The sequence below is a fragment of the Scyliorhinus canicula genome, chromosome 13 (assembly GCF_902713615.1).
Source record: "Scyliorhinus canicula chromosome 13, sScyCan1.1, whole genome shotgun sequence".
NCBI classification, from domain to species: domain Eukaryota; kingdom Metazoa; phylum Chordata; class Chondrichthyes; order Carcharhiniformes; family Scyliorhinidae; genus Scyliorhinus; species Scyliorhinus canicula.
In genome coordinates, this window is record NC_052158.1 from 68,831,326 (window position 1) to 68,856,130 (window position 24,805).

The 24,805-nt window shown below is 47.2% G+C and overlaps 1 protein-coding gene across 1 annotated transcript in view; it reads right to left on the reverse strand.

Moving 5' to 3' along the window:
* Positions 1 to 523: 523 nt before the first annotated feature.
* The window catches only part of klhl6 (kelch-like family member 6), a 66,322-nt gene continuing 42,040 nt past the window's right edge, over positions 524 to 24,805 (reverse strand). Inside the window, exons 4-7 of the mRNA XM_038816055.1 lie at positions 18,934 to 19,171; positions 15,105 to 15,307; positions 8,692 to 8,905; positions 524 to 4,759 (exon numbers count right to left, since the gene is read on the reverse strand). Of these exons, the coding sequence (XP_038671983.1) occupies positions 4,458 to 4,759; positions 8,692 to 8,905; positions 15,105 to 15,307; positions 18,934 to 19,171 (957 nt within the window). The 3' untranslated portion in view covers positions 524 to 4,457. The remainder of the gene's footprint in view (positions 4,760 to 8,691; positions 8,906 to 15,104; positions 15,308 to 18,933; positions 19,172 to 24,805) is intronic.

The window sequence follows — 24,805 nt, forward strand, 5'->3', positions numbered from 1 at the left end:
AGAAATACGATGGCTCACCCGTGCGTGCAGAAGACTGAGTTTCTGCTCTTCAGTAACAGCGGTGGTAGTCGATGCAGCCAGGTAGGCCTTGAAGCACCGAAGCCAATGTAGAAATATTTCCTTCCCTTCTGCGGCCTGCGGGTCGAGTTCCAGTCGATCAGGCTTGAGGGCTGATTCCATGGTGGTTTTTTAAGTCGATTAAATTGATGCGACCATCAATTCACTCAAGACATGAGTAGAAGTAAACTGTGACTTTAATCGACTTACAACTGAGCCTGCCTGTGACCAGAAGAACTGAGGGCAGGCTCACAAGACCGTAGCACTTTATACTTCCAGTAGTGGGAGGAGCCATGGGCGGTGCCATGGGCGGAGCTAAGGTTTGAGTCCTGTACATGCTCCTCATCTCCCCGTGGGCAGAGCCGCACAACAGCTCACAGATGGAGCCCACAGGGACACAGTGATGCACAGTGTGAATTATACATATTATACATTCACCACACAAGTATAAGGACAGCAGTCTTCATTAGTGTGTTTCTGTGCAAGACTTTTATTGAGCTGATCTCAAGATGTCTGCCTCCGGAGGGAGACCCCCTCATGGCAGAGTCACAAGATTATGGCAAGCCAGTTACAACATTGTGTTTCCAAAACCCAAACATCCTCGTTTTCAAATTTAAAAATACAAACAACCCCTTTTTCACATAAAAAGAATACAAAAATCCTTTTGAACAGAAGGCACATTTAGATGCACAATCCTGTGTGATTGTGAGTTACCCAAGCTACCCACTATATACCCACTGTTATACATTAACAACTGTTTGGTCGACTAGTCAGTCTCTGCATGTGCATTGCACACTTAGGGCAGGATTCTCTGACCTCCCAGACACATGTTTCCTGGTGACGGGAGGTGGTACGCCATTCGCTGGCAGCGGGATTCTCCGCTGTCAATGGGAATTTCCATTGACACCAGCTCACGTTGCCGGGAGTGTGCTGCGGGCAGGACCAGAGAACCCCACTGCCTGCGAATGGCCATAGAATTCTGGTCTTAGTCTTTAAACCTTGCAGGTTTCTTAATGGAATGCATTCATTTTGACATTGACTATTCTTCTGGGTGATTTCCCTTGTGCAGAGAGTGTCGTTCCCGTGACCCTTCTTGCCTTGGTGATTTTTGTGGTTCCACTGCGGTTGTTGGGGACTCATGGCCCTCTGGGATTGATGATAGTTCTGTACTCAGTACAGCTGGTGAGATCCTTTCTGCCTGACTTCCCATTTTCTGCAAAGGAGCAGCTTATAGAATTTACATAGAATTTACAGTGCAGAAGGAGGCCATTCGGCCCATCGAGTCTGCACCGGCTCCTGGAAAGAGCACCCTACCCAAGGTTAACACCGTCACCCTATCCCCATAATCCAGTAACCCCACCCTTTGCTTTTTGAATGACTATGCCTGCCGTTACGCCTGTATATCTTGTTGAGGTTTCTCAATTCCTGCTGTGAGTTGCCAACTGTGGACTTGTGGATCATTCTTTCCTCCTGTTACCTTTGTGTTGTCCCTGAAATTTGTATGGTCAGATCTCACACAGCATGGGCCATTGAAGACTTAAGTTTTATTGTGCATTTTCAAATGTATAGACTCAGCTGAAATCTTGCATTTCAACTCTTCTAGTTCAGATCTGATGTGAACATTTTCCTGCAGAACATTTACCGTGTACTTCATTGCACTAATGTCAGCAACCATCTGATGGTTTACTATTGCCTCACTCTCTCTGAGGTCTTCTGAATCCCTCTCTCTGGATCTTTGTTTCCTTCTCTCTGGAGTCTTTTGTTGCCCTTTCCCTGTGGCATATTCTTTATGCTTCATTCAGGGTTAATAGTCTCAGCTTTAGATTTGCTCCCCATGAGAACAATGACTGATGCATCCCATCTACGATCTGGAACTTGGGATCTTCCTTCTTGCCATTGCATTGAGCTGAAAGACTAATTCTTCCTCTCGGTATGAACCTTGTGCCGTCATATAGTCCCAATATTACTTGCATTCTTGAATGGCCATGTTGACCCACTTAACACAGATCTGTGAAGGTCATTATGTTGCATGACACCCCAGTGTTTATCTGACACTTCTTGTTCGTTTGATACCGCTCCCCCCCACCCCTCTGTGGTCCTCAATGTAACAGTCACAAACCATTTGTCACCTATGGACTTGACTGAATTAGCCTGTCATATCATGTATGATTCTTCATCAGTCTCGTCTGCTGAAATCTCCCCAGTGGTCATCATTATAGGCTTGGTTTGCTTTTTTCTGGCCATCCACTTGTGCATGAAATGGTTTTGCTTCTTGCCGTTAAAACAAACCTTTCCCTAGTCTGGGCAATCCTTCTTTTCCTATGTATGCTGTCCTCTTCGACATTTGCATCCTGTCCCTTGTTTGTAGTTGCTCAGCTCTTTTGGTTTGATCTGTGATGAGTTATCAATCGAACGCGAGACGAGTTGCTGTACAAAAGTTAAGCTTTAATAAGCTAGACGTTAGCCCTGCGGTCGACTACAGTAAAAGGACGACCGCCGGGCGTTCTGGGTATTTATACCTCGCTCTGAGGCGGGGTTAACTCAGCCTCTCGACCAATCGGGGAGCCGTCACATGACTGGTCTCAACCAATCGGTCGAGAGGCACATGACCGACCAGGGCCAATGGTAAGCCAGTGTTCTGCACCAATGGCAGACAGCTATGCAAATCATACCACCACATTCTATCCCTCAGCAAACTGTAACACCTGGTCTGCTCTGTCATACATGTGCCCTAGCTGACGTTTCACAACTTCAGCATTCTGACACACGTCCATCACTTTCTTTAGCATCAGTTTCTCATCTTTCAGTGGACTCGCTCTCACTATGGAGCCTCTCACTCCGAGGGCCAATCTATCTTAATCAGAACATCTTTCAGTTGTCCAAATTTGCATGATTCTGCTAGCTGTGTTACTGCTGTGAAGTATCGTTCAGTCATCTCTGATCTCTAGTTTTCAATACATAACTTGCATATGTAACATTCACTCGCCCTTCAAAACGTGCATTTAGGGCGTTCCAAATCTCTGCTGTCTGTTTTCTTTACTGTCTGTTAGATTTAGGGTGGTAGCAATCCTTCCCCAGTATGACTATTTTAGTTAACAGTTAACTATTTTAGTTAACAGTATGACTATTTTTTGTCATCGCTGACGCCATGTTGCAAGTATAAGGACAGCAGTCTTCATTCGTGTGTTTCTGGCTTTTAAAAGAGGCTTTTATTGAACTGACCTCAAGCTGTCTGCCTCCATGGGTGGACTCCTCATGGCAGAGTCACATGATTATGGCAAGCCAGTTAGGACAGCATTGCATTTTCAAAACCCAAGCACTGGGGCCTGAAAACAGCAGAGAGACCAGGGGATGTACACAACTTCACCTCTGCACCAAGACAGCCCAACAAGGTGCAACCTGTGTCGGGACTTCACCTGAGTACCGCATAAGCAGAACCTGCAGTGCGCAAGCAAGTTAGAAAGAAAACACATACAATAAAACTATGTCGACATTGTATAAATATGCAATCAAAGGCAAATTAAGCTGAAACTGTTTTAAAATGTTTGGGAAGTAGCTTCATTCAGCATTGGAGGGGGTCACATTGCAGAGATGTGTAATGCATTGAAGGGATTTTTGTATCAAATACATGGCCCAGTTCCCTATCAGGCTTTACGCCTGCTAATATCGGCTCAAATTTAAATAGCGTTAAACCCAGTGTTATATGTGGGCAGTCAGCCCAAATTCATTAGATACAGGTTCCTGCCACTTGACAAAGTGGCCCAGTGTGACTATCATTAAAGGCTGGAGTGGAGCACATTCTCACCCACCACAATTTCCTTTTCCCAGTGTAAACCTGTGCACATGTTGGAAGCTGTGGCTCCCTTCTGACCCCAATAGCATCACCATTATTAGGTCCACAAAACCTGGGCCATTCGGGTCAATCTGTATCTTTGCTCTAGTTAGTCACCTTGGTTCCACAATCCCTTCGCCCACCACCTTAGTCGGTGTAACCTGTCCCCATAATTTAACTCTTTAAACCAGTGTTGCACCCTCCCAGTATGTTTACTCCATATATTTCTGTTCCCCAAAGTGTTTCCAATATATTGCAAAGTTTATCCACTGGGTATCCCCCTACGTCTAGTGTGTAGCTGCTTCATCATCCAAAGAAAATGCAAGAAATCTTTTTGGACTGTATTCGAGTTCCCAAATACTTTGACGATGCAGTGTTTGTCCGACAAGGGTTTGCTTCAATGATTGCACAGCCGATTCTCTGGTGACCTCCGAAAGGATCAAAATCATGGTGACAGGAAATGTTTTGTCAAACGCGTCCAAATGTTAAGATAGATGTTGAGGAGAGCGCAGACTCCGGGAAAGCCCCGAGGCCGGCCCACAAGGGGTGAGTAAGCCACCCACGATTGTCATACCGAGACAGCTCCCGGGACGATGCGGCGGATGTGTGTGTAGGACTTTCTAACGGTGACACTACCGTGGTGTGATACCCCACGGGGCAAGACGCACTCCTCCGTCAGCTTTTTGTTCTCCGTGTCCCAGCACAACACAGTGGCAATAACCTCGTTCTTCTCGTCACGGCCCCCCGTGATGAAGAGTTTGTTGTTGCACGGCGCAATCCCGCAGCTGGCACGCTCGTGACCAAACTGCGTGACCAGAGACCATGAGTCCTCCGCGGGGCTGTAGCTGTAAAGGGCCTTCATTGCACCACCTTGGAAAAAAGAGAGAGCGAGGTTAAAGCAGCGCTCGGAGAGTACGCAGGTTGGAGCATGCTAGAATGGAAACAAAAGATATAGGTTTGGACCAAGGATATTCCAGCACAATACAGTATTCCATTATGACAATGTAAGGAATACCAAAGGGAGATTAAAGTTCTTCCCGCTCATGTACCATGTATCTAGGCCATGGTTACTCTGACAACCCACCCTACCTTCCATCTACTTATAACCCTTCTTTTTTTGACTCCATTCCCACACTACATCCCTCACCTACCCATTTCACCCTATTCCTCACCCTGACCACATCCACTGCACCATATCCCTCACCTGCCAAATTCACCAGATCCCTCACCCTCACCTGCCCAATTCACCATATCCCTCACGTGCTCAATTTACCACATCACTCAGCCTCACCTACCCACTGCACCATATCCCTCACCTGCCCAATTCACCAGATCCCTCACCCGTACCTGCCCAATTCACCATATCCCTCATCATCACCTACCCAATTCACCATATCCCTCATCATCACCTACCCATTGCAACATTCTTACCTACCCAATTCAACATATCTCACACCTACCCAATTCACCATATCCCTCACCCTCACCTGCCCAATTCACCATATCCCTCACCCTCACCTGCCCAATTCACTATATCCCTCATCATCACCTACCCATTGCAACATATCCCCATTCTTACCTACCCAATTCAATATATCTCACACGTACCCAATTCACCATATACCCCACCGACCCACTACACCATATCCCTCACCCTCACCTACCCATTGCACCCTATCCCTCATCCTCAACTACCTGCACGTATCCCCTCACCCTCAACTACCCACTGCATCATATCCCTCACTTACCCACTCCACCATATCCCTCACCTTCACCGACAGACTTTACCATATCCCTCACCCTCACATATCTAACTCATCATATCAGTACTCATATTGATCCACCCTCTCTCCAAATCCCTCAATCCCACCTCCTCACCTTCTAATTCAATCCCTCAATCTTATGGTTCTCCAGAATCCGTCCCATGACTCCATAAACATTCCCTGCTCCACTCTCCTACCCCAGGCAACCTATTCTTCCACTCGACTGTTCCTTTTCCCCTGCTCTTCTCTCCTTTTGAAATTAGAACCCTTTTTCTCACAAACAGTTCCTTCCATCCGCAGCTCTTCTTGTTCCAATATTGGAATATTAACTAACTAATCCATCTGACAGTTACAACGGATAGAAACTAATCTCCTGAAGTTATTGTAAAGCAGCTTCTTCAGTAACAAAATATTGTCCAGAGGATGGCGCTCTTGTTTGCTCTTAGCACATGTCCCACAACAAAAAGAGCATCTGCTGTTGATGCCAATGTGTGAGAGCTGCACTTTTGCACTGACGCCAACGTAAAAACCTTGGAAAAGTTGACATGCAGGTCAGAAAATCTGATCAGGCAACTCATTATAACAAAATATAGCCGAAACACAGGGCTGAATTTTACCAGCCCTCTGCAGACGCGCTGGGGGCGGCGAGGGGGACGAGATTTTGCACAATGGGGGCAGAAGACATTGGGAGGGGCAGCCCTTTGTCTTCCTCCTGCCACGGGGTGTTCTCAACACCGGGGACATCAGCAGGGCAGCTGCATTCCGATGGAAGTGGGCAGCCAGTTAACGGCCATTTCCTGCCCCCGCTGACATTTTACCAGCGCCAGAATGGGTCCCACTATGCAGGGACACCGCCAGGTAAATAGGGTTCCCAAAACTCCAGAATTGGCCTGGAGTCTCCAGGAATTTAAGGCACTGCTGTGTGCAACCCTGGGCGAGAAATCATCAGGATATTAAAAACGATTGTTTATTTTGTCATTTTCTTTGAACATGTCTCTTTATAAAAATATTGAAAATGGGGGGTGTGGGGTGGAGAAAATAGGCTGACAGTTAAGCATCATCCAATTGGGTAATTTAAAGTCAATTTATTTTGCGCTATAGTCATCCTTACCTAAAGACTCCATTACATCGAGATTATTCATTAGCCCTTTCTCGTTGCACAACACTAGATCATAAATAACCCATTCTCGAGTTGGTTCCTCATCATACTGTTCTAGAGAACCATCTTGTAAGCATTCCAAGAATTTGCCCTCCACAACATTCGTCCTAATTTGGTTTTGCCGAGGTCTTGTTGTACCTCATGATTGCTGGTCTGCTTCCTGAAGCTGGTTTTGTAGCCTTCTCTATTGGTTGTGCTGCCGAGCTGCCAGGCCTCAAATCGGGTCTCTTATTTGGCCACTGCTGGTAAATTGCATCCCATGGCCCCTCGCCCGTCCACCCAGGCTTCGGACCCACTTCAGGTCCCAGAGACAGTTGGTCAATCTGGGATTTGGTAAAATACCAGCCACAATCCAGAACATAGGCCTATGGCCTGTGGATACAGGCATGGGAGCTCACTTTTATTTTTTAATAATCGTTATTGTCACAAGTAGGCTTACATTAACACTGCAATGAAATTACTGTGAAAAGCCGCTCGTCGCCACGTTCCGGCGCCTGTTCGGGTACACGGAGGGAGAATTCAGAATGTCCAATTCACAGAACAAACACGTCTTTTGGGACTTGTGGAAGGAAACCGGAGCACCCAGAGGAAGCCCATGCAGACATAGGGGTAACATGCAGACTTCGTACATACAGTGACCCAAGCCAGGAATCGAACCTGGGACCCTGGAGGTGTGAAGCAACAGTGCTGCCCACTGTGTTACCGTGCGGGAGTGGGTGGTAGTAGGGGGGGGAGGCTGGTCAGGAGAGCAATGTGCATACAGCATAGAGATGGGCCAAGATTGCTGCTCACTCACTCACAAAGAAGCACTTGGTTGGCAACTAACTAACTTGGTTAGAGCATAAGTGGAGCAGAGGAATGCAACAGCTAACCAGATGTGGAAGAGTTCAACATTACCATGTCTCAGAGGATAAGGGGGTGGGGGTGGGATGGGAGTGGAGAACTGAAAGTTATTGGGCAAACAATGCATAGGAAGGATATCTGGTAAGACAATAACGATGCCATCACCAGTGGCCAACAATTAGTTAGCTCCTGCTTTAAGAACAGATGTTCTGCACTCAACTCGACTGAAACTGGGAAGTGTCAGTTCCAAATCGCTGAACAACAAACAAAGAACTGAGCAGTGTGGACACGTCCGTCACCCTGCAGTAAATTTCAATGCTCGGATGAGGCCTACACCCAATTTGAAATCTTCAAAGTTGTTGCTGCTACACCAAGAGCGGGGAGCCACTAACTTGATCAGTTGTCGGCATGCTGGGGACAGCACATGGGGTAATTGGCCCATATTATATCCAGCCATTCAATCTGTCAGGTCAACAAGGCAGAAATATTCACTGAGGGACAAGAAAGATGCATCTCCACTGCGTGCAATACACACAGCCACCCTCCACAAAGCTTAAAACCATCTATTGATGTGGAGAAGTATCAAAGGGTCAACAAAGGTCACTTGGAGATAGTTGGAATTCAAGTTTTGAGTGACGGGGAAGGAATCTGTGCCAGATTTCTTTGGACAAGAGGCGTTCCTAACATTGACCTACCCAGCAAATGAACATGAGAAATCTTGATGTGGTAATCGTCGCAAAATTGGAAACATCAGAAAGGAAATCAGGAAATACCTTTTCACGCTCAGGGTAGTGTAAATTCAGAACTTTCCCTTCCAGAAAGCTACCAGTGAAATTCTGAGCTCAATAGGTTTTTAATAGGTAAGGGCGACATGGAGAAAAAGTGGAAAAATGGAGCTGAGGTACGGATCAGCCGTGAATGGTCAAACAGACTTTGTATGTTCTTGAATGAAAAGTTGCATGCAAACTCTAATCCCAGGTGTTAACGTCTGCACTCATCGCTCACAGGCCTGCAACAAAGCATCAAAGTCTACATACCTACAACATAAATGTGGTCATTGAATGTGACGGCATTGATGCACTTGGCTTCAACAGGCATAGGTGACTTCAGGCTCCATTTATTTGCTGCAGGGTCATAGCATTGGGTTCTGTCGGTGGCCAGCTTTCCATTGGGCCCTCCTCCAATGACATAGAGTTTTTTATTATAGGTGGTGGCAGCAAACGAACTCACATTTACGAGGAGCGGAACCACCTGCGGGAGAAGATAAGAACATAAGAACTAGGAGCAGGAGTAGGCCATCTGGCCATTCGAGCCTGCTCCGACATTCAATGAGATCATGGCTGATCTATTGTGGGCTCAGCTTCACTTTCCGGCCCGAACACCATAATCCTTTATTCCTTTACTCTTCAAAAATCTATCTATCTTTGTCTTATAAACATCTAGTGAAGGAGCCTCAACTGCTTCACGGGCAGGGAATTCCATAGATTCACAACCCTTTGGGTGAAGACGTTCCTCCTAAACTCAGTCCTAAATCTACTTCCCCTTATTTTGAGGCTATGCCCCCTAGTTCTGCTTTCACCCGCCAGTGGAAACAACCTGCCCGCATCTATCCTATCTATTCCTTTCATAATTTTATGTTTCTATAAGATCCCCCCCGTATTCTTCTAAATTCCAACGAGTACAGTCCCAGTCTATTCAACCTCTCCTCGTAATCCAACCCCTTCAGCTCTGGGATTAACCTAGTGAATCTCCTCTGCACACCCTCCAGCGCCAGTACGTCTTTTCTCAGGTAAGGAGACCAAAACTGAACACAATACTCCAGGTGTGGCCTCACTAACACCTTATATAGTTGCAGCATAACCTCCCTAGTCTTAAACTCCATCCCTCTAGCAATGAAGGACAAACTCCATTTGCCTTCTTAATCACCTGTTGCACCTGTAAACCAACTTTTTGCGACTCATGCACTAGCACACCCAAGTCCCTCTGCACAGCAGCATGCTTTAATTTTTTATCGTTTAAATAATAATCCCTTTTGCTGTTATTCCTCACATTTGCAACATTGTATTCCATCTGCCAGACCCAAACCACTTAACCTATCCAAATCCGTCTGCAGACTTCCGGTATCCTCTGCACTTTTTGCTTTACCACTCATCTTAGTGTCGCCTGCAAACTTGGACACATTGCCCTTGGTCCCCAACTCCAAATCATCTATGTAAATTGTGAACAATTGTAGGCCCAACACTGATCCCTGAGGGACATCACTAGCTACTGATTGCCAACCAGAGAAACACCCATTAATCCCCACTTTTTGCTTTCTATTAATTAACCAATCCTCTGTCCATGCTACCCTTAGCACCATGTATCTTTATCTTATGCAATAATCTTTTGTGTGAAGAAATAAACTGAGTGATGTTTAAATGACTCACAGAATGAATTGACAGCTTTCAAGGGGAAAGGGGAAATGGCTGTGCATGCTGAACAACAATGAAAGAGAACAAACAATATTTACTTCAGTTTTTCTCTACCCAGGGCACTCTACCCTTCTACCTGCTGCTGCATCTGTATGTCACAAAATGGGGTGTTGGGGAGGGGAGGGGAGGGGGTTAAGAGAATGGGGATGAAGGTGTCTTTTTCAGGATGGCAGCCTGTCACTAGTGGTGTGCCTCAGGCGTCTGTGCTGGGGCCACAACCTTTCACAATATACATTCACGACCTGGAAGAAGGAACTGAAGGCACTGTTGCTAAGTTTGCAGATGATACAAAGATCTGTAGAGGGACAGGTAGTATTGAGGAAGCAGGGGAGCTGCAGAAGGACTTAGACAGGCTAGGAGAGTGGACAAAGAAGTGGGAGATGGAGTACAATGTGGAAACGGGTGAGGTATGCACTTTGGAAGGAGGAATGGAGGCACAGACTATTTTTGAAATGGGGAAATGCTTAGGAAATCAGAAGTACAAAGGGACTTGGGAGTCCTTGTTCAAGATTCTCTTAATGTTAACGTGCAGGATCAAGTCAGCAGTTAGGAAGGCAAATGTAATGTTAGCATTCATGTCGAGAGGGCTAGAATACAAGAGCAGGGATATACTTCTGAGGCTGTATAAGGCTCTGGTCAGACCCCATTTGGAGTATTGTGAGCAGTTTTGGGCCCCGTATCTTTGGAAGGCTGTGCTGGCCTTGGAAGGGTCCAGAGGAGGTTCGCAAGAATGATCCCTGGAATGTTGTATGAGGAACGGTTCTGGACTCTGGGTTTGTACTAATTGGAGTTTTGAAGGATGAGGGGGGATCTTATTGAGCCTTACAGGATACTGCGAGGCCTGGATAGAGTGAACGTGGAGAGGATGTTTCCATTTGTAGGAGAAACTAGAACCAGAGGGCACAATCTCAGACTAAAGGGATAATCCTTTAAAACAGAGATGAGGAGAAATTTCTTCAGCCAGAGGATGGTGAATCTGTGGAACACTTTGCCGCAGAAGGCTGTGGAGGGCGTAGATTTACTCCAACACCCCCCCCCCCCCCCCCCCCCCCCCCCCACTCAGTGATTCAGCCCTGCATTGGAAGGCCCCAGGAACCACGTACCTGCACATTTCTTACTAGATCCATGGGGGAAGAAGAGCTGGTGAGAAATGTACAGCTCCTGACCTGGTTTGGTAAAAAGGAGTGAAGTGACCATTCACCAGTGATTGTCACTCCAAAGGAGTCCTGGGCCTAGTTTTAACCGGATACGTACAAAGGAAGTTCAAAATGAAACAAAAAAGAATGGGTTTTGTTCCAATTATAAGGTTTGTGAAATTATTATGTTTGGAGATTGTAGCTTTAAATTTAAGCTAAATGAAAGGGGTCAAGTGATCTGTTCTGAAGCCTGTTTGCGAGTAAGCTTCACTGCTTTCATTGTTAGAGATCAACTGACAACTTTGATTGTTTTACTGCAAAGAAGGTGCACGGTATTTATATTCGGAGACAATGGCAGCAGTCTCTGAGTCTCCAATGAATAGACACTGAGTTTCCCAAATTCCCAGAAAGGTGTTGAAGATACCAGGGACGGGATTCTCTGACCCCACGCAGGGTCGGGGAATCGCCCGGCGCCAGCGTAAATCCCGCCACCGCCATGGCCAGAATTCTCCGCCACCTGGGAATCGGCAGGAGCGTGAATCACGCCCTGCCGGTCGGCGGGCCCCCCCCCACCGGTGATTCTCCGGCCCGCAATGGGCCGAAGTCCCGCCGCTGTCAGGCCTCTCCCGCCGACGTGGTTTAAACCATCTCTGTGGCGGCGGGATTGGCGGCACGAGCGGGCCCCCGAGGTCCTGGGGGGGCACGGGGCGATCGGACCCCGGGGGTGCCCCCACGGTGGCCTGGGCCGCGATCGGGGCCCACCGATCGGCGGGCGGGCCAGTGCCATGGGGGCACTCTTTTTCTTCTGCTGCTGCCACGGCCTCCACCATGGCGGAGGCGGAAGAGACCCCCTCCACCGCGCATGTGCCGGTGGTGACGTCAGCGGCGCTGACGTTCCGGCGCATTCGCGGACTCACGCCGACTGGCGAAGGCCTTTCGGCCAGCCCCGACGCCGGCCGGTGTAGCGCCAAAGGCCATTGGCGCCAGTCGGCAGAGCGGGAGCGACTCCAGCGCGGGCCTAGCCCCTAAAGGTGCGGAGAATTCCGCACCTTTAGGGGGGGAGACCCGACGCCGGGACCCCCCACCCCGCCGGGTAGGGGAGAATTTCGCCCCAGGTTCTAGTTGTGCTGGAAACTGTCCATTTACTTCTAAGATGAAAGGGAGTTGGGACTAATGTAACTGATTAGCATTTTTACCTGAACATAAGGTTAACGTGTTTCACGTTGCCATGGGGAAGAGGATAGAGGAAGTTATCTTTGAGAGCAGGTTACAGGCTTTCCAGAAAATAAAGGAATATCACAGACACACAGCAGACGTTCTGTGTGATCAGCAATGGGAAAGAACTGCTTGGCTTTACAAGTTACCATAGCCAGACATGGGACAGAGGCGGTTTCTAGTTGAAGAAATGCATCCTGCAGCCTTTTATGGATTCTGGGAGATTTGTTCTGACGTAGCCAAAGAAACAAAGAATCATCAGAACGGGATCGACTAATGATGGTGGATTCAGAAAATCTCAGAACTGAGGAAAAAGCCTGAGATGGTCATGCCAAGTTACTACTTGATGAAAGGGCGATATCGGAACCCACTGGAAGCTAGGAGCAACTGTGGACTGCTTGTTAGAAGGACTATGGTTCCACGGAGCATTTAATGGATTATTATAAATTAATTTATGGATGTGGGCAGCTCTGGCTAGACCAGTATTTATTGCCCATTCCTTGTTGCCCTTCAGAAGATGGTGCTGAGCTGCCTTCTTGAACTGCTGCAGTCCCTGAGGAGTAGGTACTGCTACGGAAGGAATTCGAGGGTTTTGACCCAGTGACAATGAAGGAGCAGCGATATATTTCCAAATCAGGACAGTGAGTGCTTGGAATAGAACTTCCTCATCTCTGCTCCGCCCACAGTGTTGCGAATCCTGAAGAGACATATAACTATTTAAATAGAACTTCCAGGGTGGTGGTGTTCTCAGATACCAGATGCTCTTGTCCTTCTAGATGGTATGGTTGTGGGTTTGGAAGGTGCTGCTTAAGGAGCCTTGATGAGCATAAAAATAGAATTTTCTTTTGTGCTTTAAAGCATAAGTTGCCTACAAAATAATAGCATTTCTGAATAAAGAAAGCAAAAAGGGCATTTCTGAATAAAGAAAGCAAAAAGCCAAACAATCGGCATTGTTTCTTTTTCAATTAAACAAAAGCACGGGGGAACAACTGACCATTCTCCATGGCAATATCTTGACCAATCAGAGTCCATTTGCCAACCAAACAGCACCCTGCAGTATAAATTGTTGTTCCTTTTGTAATTTGGTATTTCTGCATCTGTCCTAATGAGCACAAGACAAAATCCCTCTGTTGTCAGCTTAGTTCAAAATAGTGTTTAGTCAATAGTGCTTTTAGCCATTTGTTATAGCAAATGTTTTAAAATGTGAAATCCTGTTGTGTCATTGTTTCAGCTATCAACTGGAAGTTCAATTCTTTTAAATAGTTATATGTCTCTTCAGGATTCGCAACACTGTGGGCGGAGCAGAGATGAGGAGTCAAATGGCTTTTTCCTGGTCCAGATTTCTCTTCTCTTCCACAGTGAGAAGATGAGGAGGTAAGAATTGAAAACACTTTGAAGAACACTAGGGTTTATTTGAGCTGAATGGCTTATTCCTGTTCCTGGTTCAGAAAATGGTGTGTTCAAGTCACACTCCAGGGTCTTAGGCACATGATCCAGGCTAACACTTCAGCGCGGTATTGAGGGAGTACTGCACTGTTGGAGAAGCAAGCTTTTGTTATGAGACATTAAACCAAGCCCCACCTGCCTCCTCAGCTGCACATAAAGGATCCCAGGGCAATATTTGAAGAAAAGCTGGAAATTGTCCTTAGTCTCCTGGCCAAAATCCAAAAACAATCCAATTATCCCATCATTTTTTTCATTGCTGTTTGTGTGCACAAACTGACAGCTACATTACAGCAGTAACTACACTAAAAATGTCTGTCATTAGCTCTAAGTTTCTTTAGGACATCCCGAGATCACAAAAAACTCGATGTAAATGCAACTTCATTTTTTTCCCCGACAAGTGTTAACTGCAACATTTAGATTGGGACAATTTCTTGATGTGGTTCAAGAACCTGGTTAGCATTATATCAACTATAAAACGTTTTGTTTTATTTTGTTTTCGGTTGCAGTTGATACTCAGTTGATTGCACTCACCTCCTCGCACTAGACGTCCAGAGGAATGTGTACACAATCCCAGCTGACACTTCAGTGCTGTGTTGGTGTTAAACGGGGGCCCTGTCTGTCCTCTCAGGAGGATCTTGCTGTGCACAGTTTGATTCCTTACATGAGGACAGTGACTACACTGAAGAGGTGTTTTATTGGCTGTGATGTGCATTGGGTGACACGGTGTCATAATAGTGAGCACTGCTGCCTTACAGCGCCAGGGTCCCGGGTTCAATTCCGGCCTTGGGTGACTGTATTTGTTGAGTTTACACTTTCTCCCCATGTCTGCGTGGGTTTCCCCCAGGTGCTCTGGTTTCCTCCCACAGTCCAAAGATATGCAGGTTCGGTGGGCTGGCCATGCTAAATTGACCCTTAGTGTCCAGACATGTCCAGGTTTGCAGCGATAGGGTGGAAGCCTAGTTAGGGTGCTCTTTCAGTGTAGGGGTAAACTCGATGGGTCAAACGGCCTCCTTCGATGATTGTATGATGTTCAGAGATTCGGACCCCCACCCCCACCCCAACCCCCAGCATGACAGAACAATTCTGATACAGGAGATAAAGTGAGAAATGTTCAGAAGGTGCAAAAGAACAGGTTGGCATTAACACAGACAATACGACAGAGACGTTCAGCTCAATAGGTACCTCTGACCAGCAGTTGTGAAACGGGTCGTACGCTTCCACGCTGTTGAGGCGCGTAATGCCATCAAAGCCTCCCACTGCATACACCTTGCCACTCAGAACGGCCATCTTGTGTCGCCACCGTCCAATGTTTAAATATTCAACCTGAATCCATTTATTTAAGGAGGCGTTGTATTTCCACACCTCATGCTGTGTTTCTTTACCACCTGGGCGGTCCAACAGAAAGACAAAAGTTAATCTTGCAGACACATAAACCTCAACCTTTTTATTTTCCCGAAGGTGGGTTGTTGGGTGGGGGGGAAACCTCTGTCAGTAGCAGGTCTTGAACCCTGGGACCTCACGCCTGAAATTAAACTTCATTGCTTAAAGATTGTGAGCTTCCTGGGCAGCTGCTCATCTTGAGAAACATCAGGGTCCAAGCCGCCATCGTGATACATACTGCATCATTCACTTCATTTCTGTTTGCCATTTTTAAACCTGGCACAGTTTGAGATGTAATCAGTCGGATTTGAATCTGTGAAGGGAAACAATGGATTCTAAACCCATTGCATTAACCACCCAGCCACATTCCCAAGTCCTGGAAGGAGTTAGGCTAGGATGTTAGTTTTACAGTCACCAACAGCTGAGCTATCGGCGGGGAAGTTGAGGCACTTTGATTGGACCCAGCAAGCCTGGACACAGATATCAGCCAATGTTTCACTGCCCCATTAGAAAATGCGCATGTTGGAGGTTTGGGGCTCAGCAAAGATTCCTCCTCACACATACACACACAGAAGCACACACACATACACACACACAACTCCTGTCCCACTGCCCAAGATTCAGGAAGATAAGCTGATACAAACTAACTCCACTCTGTCGTAAAGAATGGTGACTTAGGGGGAGCTACTGGAGTCAGTGCCCAATAAGCTGAACGCTGGTGTGCAATTAGGAGTTATAGAGGAGCAGAGGGATTTGGGGATCCAAGTGCACAAGTAACCAAAACAGGGATTCGCAACTAGGGGTCGCAGCCCCGGCCTCCCCAATAGGTTCATGAGCTCTGCAGCAGCAATGGATGCAGGTTAGATGGGGCAGCAGGGTAGCATGGTGGTTAGCATAAATGCTTCATAGCTCCAGGGTCCCAGGTTCGATTCCCGGCTGGGTCACTGTCTGTGTGGAGTCTGCACGTCCTCCCTGTGTGCGTGGGTTTCCTCCGGGTGCTCCGGTTTCCTCCCACAGTCCAAAGATGTGCGGGTTAGGTGGATTGGCCATGCTAAATTGCCCGTAGTGTCCTAATAAAAGTAGGGTTAAGGGGGAGGTTGTTGGGTTACGGGTATAGGGTGGATACGTGGGTTTGAGTAGGGTGATCATGGCTCGGCACAACATTGAGGGCCGAAGGGCCTGTTCTGTGCTGTACTGTTCTATGTTCTATGGGGTAACATGGATAAGGTAGGGCAGTGGACCTAGGTAGGGTGCTCTTTTACAGCATCAGTGCAGAGACGATAGGCAGAATGGTCTCCTTCTGCACTGTAGGGGTTTGAAAGAAATCATGATCTTGTAAATAAGGAGGAACTGCTCCAATGATCAAAGGGGCAGCAGCCAGAGGACAAATATTTAAGGTGATTGGCAAAGGAACCAACACGAGAAGAATCTTATTTACATTGCACTCTCTCAGTAATGATCTGGAGTGTCAGCCTAAATGAATGCGATCAAGTCCCTGTACGGGATTTGAACCCACAAGCTTCTGGTTCAGAGTGAAGAGCCTTTGGCTGATGAAAGAGAATTGGATAAACAGGTAAAGGAAAAGAGGTTGCAGAGCTATAGGAGAAAGGGGGGGATTTATAACTCTATCCCAGGCACATAAGGATGAATGGTTCCATTCTGTGCTCTATCATTCTGTAATGGGCTGTGTAGACGTCTACTCCCTTCAGTCTAGAAGGAGATCTAATCGAGGTGTGTAAAATGAGGAAAAGATTTAAGAGATTAAATACAAAGAAAATGTGGGCCGAATTTTAAACCACTCAAAATCTACCCATTTGCACAGACTTAAAATCGAGCCCAGTATACTCCGGTGAGGGAATCCAGAAAGAGAGAATATTGGGCGGGATTCTCCGGTCGCCGACACCGAAACCATATTTGGCGATGGGCCGGAGAATATCCGTTTGCGACAAAATCGGGGGCGGCGCTGCTTTCACGATGCTCCAACCCTGACCAGCCGAGGTCCCAACAGTGTCGGTCACGTGTGCTATCATCCGTCGGGAACTCGGTGTGGCGACTTCGGACTCAGTCCAGTACCGCCACAGTCGGGGCAGGGCTAATCCATGGGCAGGGGGGTCTTTGTCAGGGGCTGGGGGCACTATTGGGAATGGTCTGGTGCTCGCGAGCCGGCCAAAGGGGGGGGGGGGGGGACACTATTTTTCAGGCCAGGTTCAAGCATGGCCGGTGCCATGCTGTGCTGTGCGGCCGCTGCAGGCCCCAGCCTTGCACATGCGCGGCCACGGACCCAACAATTCTCCGGGCCGTATTGGCAGCTAGAGTCCGGTGCACTACACTGCTGGCATGCTAGCCCCCAGCCAAACAGAGGGTCGGTGGCCGTTTTGTGCCGAATTTTCAGGAGTAAAACACCGGAGTGAGGATATAGCCTCAGAATTGGAGAATCTAGCCCATAATCTTCAAATTAGAGCTTGGATATTTTGAAACAAAATCTTGGCACAAAGGAAAGCGAAAATCTGGAGCTCTCACCATTGCTGGAACAATTGAAACTTTGAGCACTCGGAACAACAGATGTGGGTTAGGAAAGGGTATCAGCGTGGGGGAATGAAGGTGAGGTACAGATCATCCATGATCAGATTGTAACTGTCTGAGGCTCAATCAGACTGTTCACAATTACGGTGTGATATGTCAACCTTGGATAGGCATATGGACGATAAGGGAATAGTGTAGATGGGCTTTAGAGTTGTTTCACAGGTCGGCACAACATCGAGGGCCGAAGGGCCCGTACTGCGCTGTAATGTTCTATGTTCTATGTGATGCTCAGATGAGTGCCAGTCACATAGCCACACCGTCACGAAGATCATCCATTTACAACTCCGCAACATTGCTCATCTCTGCTCCTGTCTCCGCTCCTATACTGCTGACACCCTGAACCATGCTCTTGTTACCTTTGGACTTGACTATTCTAATGCCTGATAATTTCCATCCTTCATAAATCAACCTTTATTCCCCGCTCCCCTCACTGAAATCTCTCTCTTTATTCCCCACTCTCCTCACTGAAATCTCACTCTTTATTCCTCACTCTCCTCACTGAAATCTCACTCTTTATCTCCCACTCTCCACTCTGAAATCTCGCTCATTATTCCCCGCTCTCCTAACTGAAATCTCGCTCCTTATTCCCCACTCTCCACACTGAAATCTCACTCTTTATTTCCCATTCTCCTCACTGAAATCACGCTCTTTATTCCCCACTCTCCTCACTGAAGTCTCACTCTTTATTCCCCGCTCTCCACTCTGAAATCTCGCTCTTTATTCCCTGCTCCCTCACTGAAATCTCACTCTTTATTCCCCGCTCTCCTCACTGAAATCTCACTCTTTATTCCCCACTATCCTCACTGAAGTCTCACTCTTTATTCCCTGCTCCCTCACTGAAATCTCACTCTTTATTCCCCGCTCTCCTCACTGAAATCTCACTCTTTATTCCTCACTCTCCTCACTGAAATCTCACTCTTTATTCCCCACTCTCCACACTGAAGTCTTGCTCTTTATTCCCTGCTCACCTTGCTGAGTGAAAAATAAGAGAATGGAAAGAAGAATTGAATTGGATGGTGGGACTGATGATTCTAAACTCACAACTCACCTGAGATGTAGACCTCATTACGGAATGTGATACAAGCAAATTCCACCCACTTCTTGTTCTCGCTCTCCATCTCCAACTCCGTGATGGGCAACTTGGCCACTTCCAGGCGACTTCGTCGAAGAGGATCCAAACAGGTCACTTCTGACACAAACCTCTCGTCCTTGGTGCAGCCGCCGATTATCATGAAGACTTCCGATTGGAACTCCTGCATCCTGGGTTTCGTCCTCTCTGAAATGATCTGCACCAATGAGAACATAAAGGGTAAGTATCGGGATCGAGTTATTCCTTTCTTCTGAATTATCCTGAACCAGCTTCAAGATCAGAAACTTCTGTCACAGCAAGGTTTCAGGCTCAATCATTGGGCCGATCGCCCCGTCGCCTCAGGTCTTAGCGTCAGGATGGGCCTCGGATGTCAGCCATGGCTCAGTGGGGGGGCATTTAGAAAGTTGTGAGTTCATGTTCCAGGAGGTTGAGTACATAACCTTGGCTGGCAGCGCAGTGCCAGTTTGAGGAAGTGCTGCATTGTCGGACGGTGCCAACTTCTAGATGAGATGTTAAACTGAGATCTGCCTTTCTCATGCGGGCACCATGATCTGAGGGCACCATTTTGAAGAGCTGCGTGGGGAGTTGTCCCAGATGTTGTAAAAACAGAGAGTGCTGGAAATTCTCAGCCAGTCTGGCAGCGTGGAGAGAGGAGTTTATGTTTCGAGCCCAGCATGACTCTTTTCTGAGCTGACAAAGAGCCTGATTCAACTCAACAGGCTAACATTGGGCGGGATTTTGAAAAGGTGCCAGATGGGAGACTGATCAAGAAGGTAAAAGTCCATGGGATCCAGGGCAATTTGGCAAATTGGATCCAAATTTGGCTCAGTGGCTGGAGGCAGAGGGTGATGATCAAAGGTTGTTTTTGTGATTGAAGGCCTGTGTCCAGTGGTGTTTTGTAGGGATCGGTGCTGCATCCCCTCCTCTTTGGAGTGTGCATTAATGATGTAGATGTGAATGTGGGGGGTATGATCAGTAACTTCGCAGATGACACAAAAATTGGTGATGTGGTAAATAGTGAGGAGGAAAGCCTTAGGTTACAGATATAAACGGGCTGGTTAGATGAGCAGAATAGTGGCAAACGGAATTTAACCATGAAAAGTGTGAGGTGATGCATTTTCGGAGGACTAACAAGGCAAGGGAATATACAATGGACGGGAGGATGCTAGGAAATATAGAGGATCAGAGAGATCTTGCGGTGCGTGCCTCTAGATCCATGAAGACAGCAGGGCAGGTAGATAAGGTTGTTAAAACAACTCCAGCCGATCAAGCTTTCTGCCCCTAGTGTCATATTGAACGGAACTCTTTGGCTGTTCGCTGGTGGCGGGATTTTCTGGTTCCGCCGGGAACGCACCCCTGCCCATGGATTTCCCGGTGGCGTGGGGTGGTTTCAATGGGAAATCCCATTGACAGCAATGGGAGTAGGGAATCCCGCCGCCATCGAACTGGGCGCCAAAATTCTCCGACCTGGATAGCAGCGGTAGCGGGGTGGACTCACAATGGAGAATCTCAACCTAATTTTTCCTCCTTTGATTCAGTGAGGATATTGCGCCTTGAGTACGTTCCTCTGAAGTGTATTCGGACATTTTACTACATTACTGGTTCTATCTAAATGCAAGTTGTTGATGGGATATCAGGTAATTACCTATGTCACCATAACAATACAAGACAAATGTAATGCTTGTAAAACATATATATTGCTCTGCTGCAGTATTGAGGACAGTGCAATTAGGAAAGGGGACAAAGGGCGGCACATGGTGCAGTCGTTAGCACTGCGACTACGGCACTGAGGGCCCGGTTTCGAATTCCAGCCCTGGGTCACTGTCCGTGTGGAGTTTGCACATTCTCCCCGTGTCGGCGTGGGTTTCACCCCCACAACCCAAAGGTTAGGTGGATTGGCCACACTAAATTGCTCCTTAATTGGAAAAAAAATTATAATTGGGTACTCTAAATTTATAAAGATAAAGGAAAGGAGACACTTCCCTTAAAAATATGAAATGTGTCTCTCCACCTCGATTAACAGAGAACAAAGATGGAGCCAGAGATGACACTGGGGGTGGAAACCTTGTTTTGAGGTCAATAGTTGAAACTGTTGCATGGCCCATTTGTTCAGCTGCTGTAAAGGGTTCTTATTTCAGCACAGTCCATAGAATCCCTATGGTGCAGAAGGAGGTCATTTGGCCCATCGAGTCTGCACCAACCCTTTGAAAGAGCATCTTACCTAGACACACTTCCCCGCCCTATCACGGTAACCCTACCTAACCACAGCAAGGGACAATTTATCGTGGCCAATCCACCTACCCTGCACATCTTTGGACTGTGAGAGGAAACCAGAGGAAAGCCACGCAGACACAGGGAGAGCGCACAAACTCCACAGAGACAGTCACTCAAGGTCAGAATTGAACCGGGGTACCTGGCGCTGTGAGGCAGCAGTGCTAACTGCTACGGTGACAAGATGCCCCACCAATTCACTCAAAATGGCTCAGGTGTCCTGTTTGTAGCTTTTCCCTCTCACATGAACCACATCAGAGATTTTGGTCAGCACTTAACCTCACACAGCATCAGTGTCTATTCTCTTCATTTGCTCTCCCCTCCCTTTCACCTTCGTGCTTAATTTACTGTCTGCAAGAACTCCCTGCCAAAAGATCTCTCACACTGCACTGCACCCTGCAAATCAGAATACCAACCATTAAGCAGTTTCACCGAGACACTCTCACATGCGCGGAAACCCTGGCATTTTTTTTACCAAACAGGTCTTCCATGAGACAGCTCTAATTGTGTTGTTCCTCTGGCACTGTCCAGCTGCATTAACTTTATTTATACCCCAACTCTTATATCGTCCCCCACAAGAAAAGAAAAGAAAAGCCCACCCCAGAAATATGTCCGACGACGTTCATCCTGACCAGAAGGTGAATACCAAGGTGATTGGCCAGTTGGAGTTTGCCACCATGTTCTGTGTAACGGACGGCTGAACTTGTTAATCAAAGCAAGTCAAATTTGGTCTCTGGGCAGTTGAAATCCTCCCAGCACTCCCAATGCCGTATCGTTTAACAGGCAGTGACGGTAGATCTGGTTTGTTCTTTTGGTAAACACCCTTTTCATTGCTTTAATTGTTTCAAGGCCACATTGTCTCTCCAAGGAGTTGGGTGGGTGGGTATGGGGGTGATTGACAGTGATAAGGGCCAATCACAAAGGCCAAAGCGGAGTATGGCTCCAGGATAGAGTCCCCCTTGTCCTCACTTTCCACACCACCAGTCTCCACAACCATTTACGCCAGCTCCAGCATGATGCTACCACAAAACACATTTTCCCGTCACCCCACCTGACAGCATTCCACAGGGACTGCTCCCTACGTGACACTCTGGTCCTCTTCTCTATCATCCCAGCTCCTCATTCCCCTCCCACGGCACCTCCGCTCGCAATCGCAAAAGGTGCCACACCTGCCCCTTTACCTCCTCCCTCCTCACTGTTCAAGGCCCCAAAACATCCCTTGCAGCTGAATCAGCATTTCACTTGCACCTCTTTCAATTTGCTCTACTGTATTGACTGCTCCCAATATGGTCTTCTTCACATTCAGGAGACTAAATGCAGACTGGGTGACCATATTGTGGAACGCATTTGCTCAGATCGGCAAGCATGACGCTAATCTTCCTGTCTTTACTATTTTAACTCAGCACTTTGCTCTCATGCCCACATGTCCCATCCTTAGCCTGTTGCAATGCTCCAGTGAAGCCCAACACAAACCAGAGGAGTAGTATCTCATTTTCCGATTAGGCACTTTACAGCCCACAGGACTCAACATTGAGTTCAAGAACTTTAGACTCTGACCTTTCTCCTCCATCTCAATTTTTTTTAAATATTCAAAGACATTTTTTGTCCCAATGAAAAAATTAATTCTTCCCCTCCTCCACAGGGCCATCTGTCACTTGTTCTTCAGTTTTGCTTTCATTGAACACTGATTTTACTCTTCCATTAACACATTCTGATATCTTACCTTTATACAACTACTAGCCCCTTCTTCTGCCACTAATGCTTCCTCTGTCTCATGGCCTACACATCTTGGTTGCAATCTCTCCTAGTTCCCACAGATCACTGACCTTCTACTCTGCTTCAACTGATCCACTCACTCTTTCACCACACATAATCCATCACATGTCTCCCTCCCTTTAACTCTGAAGAAGAGTCACATGGACTTGAAAAGTTAACACTCTGTTGGACATATCCCAGGAGCTTTGTCAATACTTGACCTCCCACCTTCAACTGCCCCTCCCCCAGACTCCTGCCATTGGTCACCAACATGTCAATGCCAAGGCTTTTCAACATGCCCCAGTTGTTGCTTTTGAGGCCTTCCTGGATTTATATATCTTGACATTTTTGAGGCCTCACTGATTTTCAGGCCTCAATGGTTTTGAGACCTCGCTGGTTCTGAAGCCCACCTGTTTTTTTGCCCACAAGACTGGATTTTCCATATTTGGATACTTTAAAGTCCATGGCACAGAATGAAAACCATCTGTTAAACCCAGGAAACCAGATATTTAATGTCCCACAGATATCAGGATACATAATGGAGTCCAGTCAAAAAACACGTACTATGGACAAGGTTCAGCAGGGACAGCCCAAAGTGGGAGAAGGAGAGTACAATCAAGAGTGGGGACAGCATCCAGGAGCACTACTAACCAATTGGCTTCATAGAATCATAGAATTTACAGGGCAGAAGGAGGCCATTCAGCCCATCGAGTCTGCACCGGCCCTTGGAAAGAGCACCCTACTAAAGCCCACGCCTCCACCCTATTCCCATAACCCAGTAACCCCACCTAACCTTTTTGGACACTAAGGGCAATTTAGCATGGCCAATCCAACTGACCTGCACATCTTTGGACTGTGGGAGGAAACCGGAGCACCCGGAGGAAACCCACGCAGGAACGAGGAGAACGTGCAGACTCCGCACAAACAGTGACCCAAGCCAGGAATCGAAACTGGGACCCTGGAGCGGCGAGGCAACAGTGCTAACCACTGTGTTACCATGCCGCAGCTGTTCGACCTCAGACCTGTCCTGACAGTCATTTGAACACAAGACTAAGCTATTGTTGTCCTATTACTGTATTTTGTCCCCGAGTGGCTTCTTTCACAACCTGTGCAGGCCTCCTGCCAGCAGTAACAGCTCTTGTCTCCTGTGTTGTACCAAGTCCAGGTTTATTTGCCCCCGGTTTTGCTGGATCTGCTTCACCCCTTTGTAACCCCTTTCCCAACAACTAATGGCTCCATGATTTACCCACGTATGTTAGGTTGCTGCCGAGACGACAGATAAGCCTCGAGGATCACCACAAATTGCACCATTTTACGGGCAAGGATCATACACACAGAAGCATGGTTCAACGTCTGTGTTAGATTGCTGCCAAGACACAGCAGAAGCCGTGTAGTAATATATCTTTCAGTAAAAATAAACTATCCCTGGGTATGTTTATGAAACTGACCTCCTTTAATGACATTCTTTAACACCAAATAATTTGCATACCCAAAAATAGGAACAGAGCTGAAGACTCAATGAATGTGGTATTGCATTGATCTTCGAAAGATAACCCAACCCATTATGCCCTTTTATCACTTATTTCCACTTGCTGTACTTTCCCCCCCTAATATATCCCTATACCTTCTAATCTCTCACTCTCTGTCTCTCTCTCTCTCTCTCTCTCTTATAGACAATGGCGGACAAGTTGGTCTATGTTGGCTGTGAGCGTACGGTCTTGTCACGCTCGACTCAGTGTCGCGACAAGGCTGGTAAATCTTGGGAGAGGCCACGTGCGAGATTTACAATGCTCGGGATGCCTCG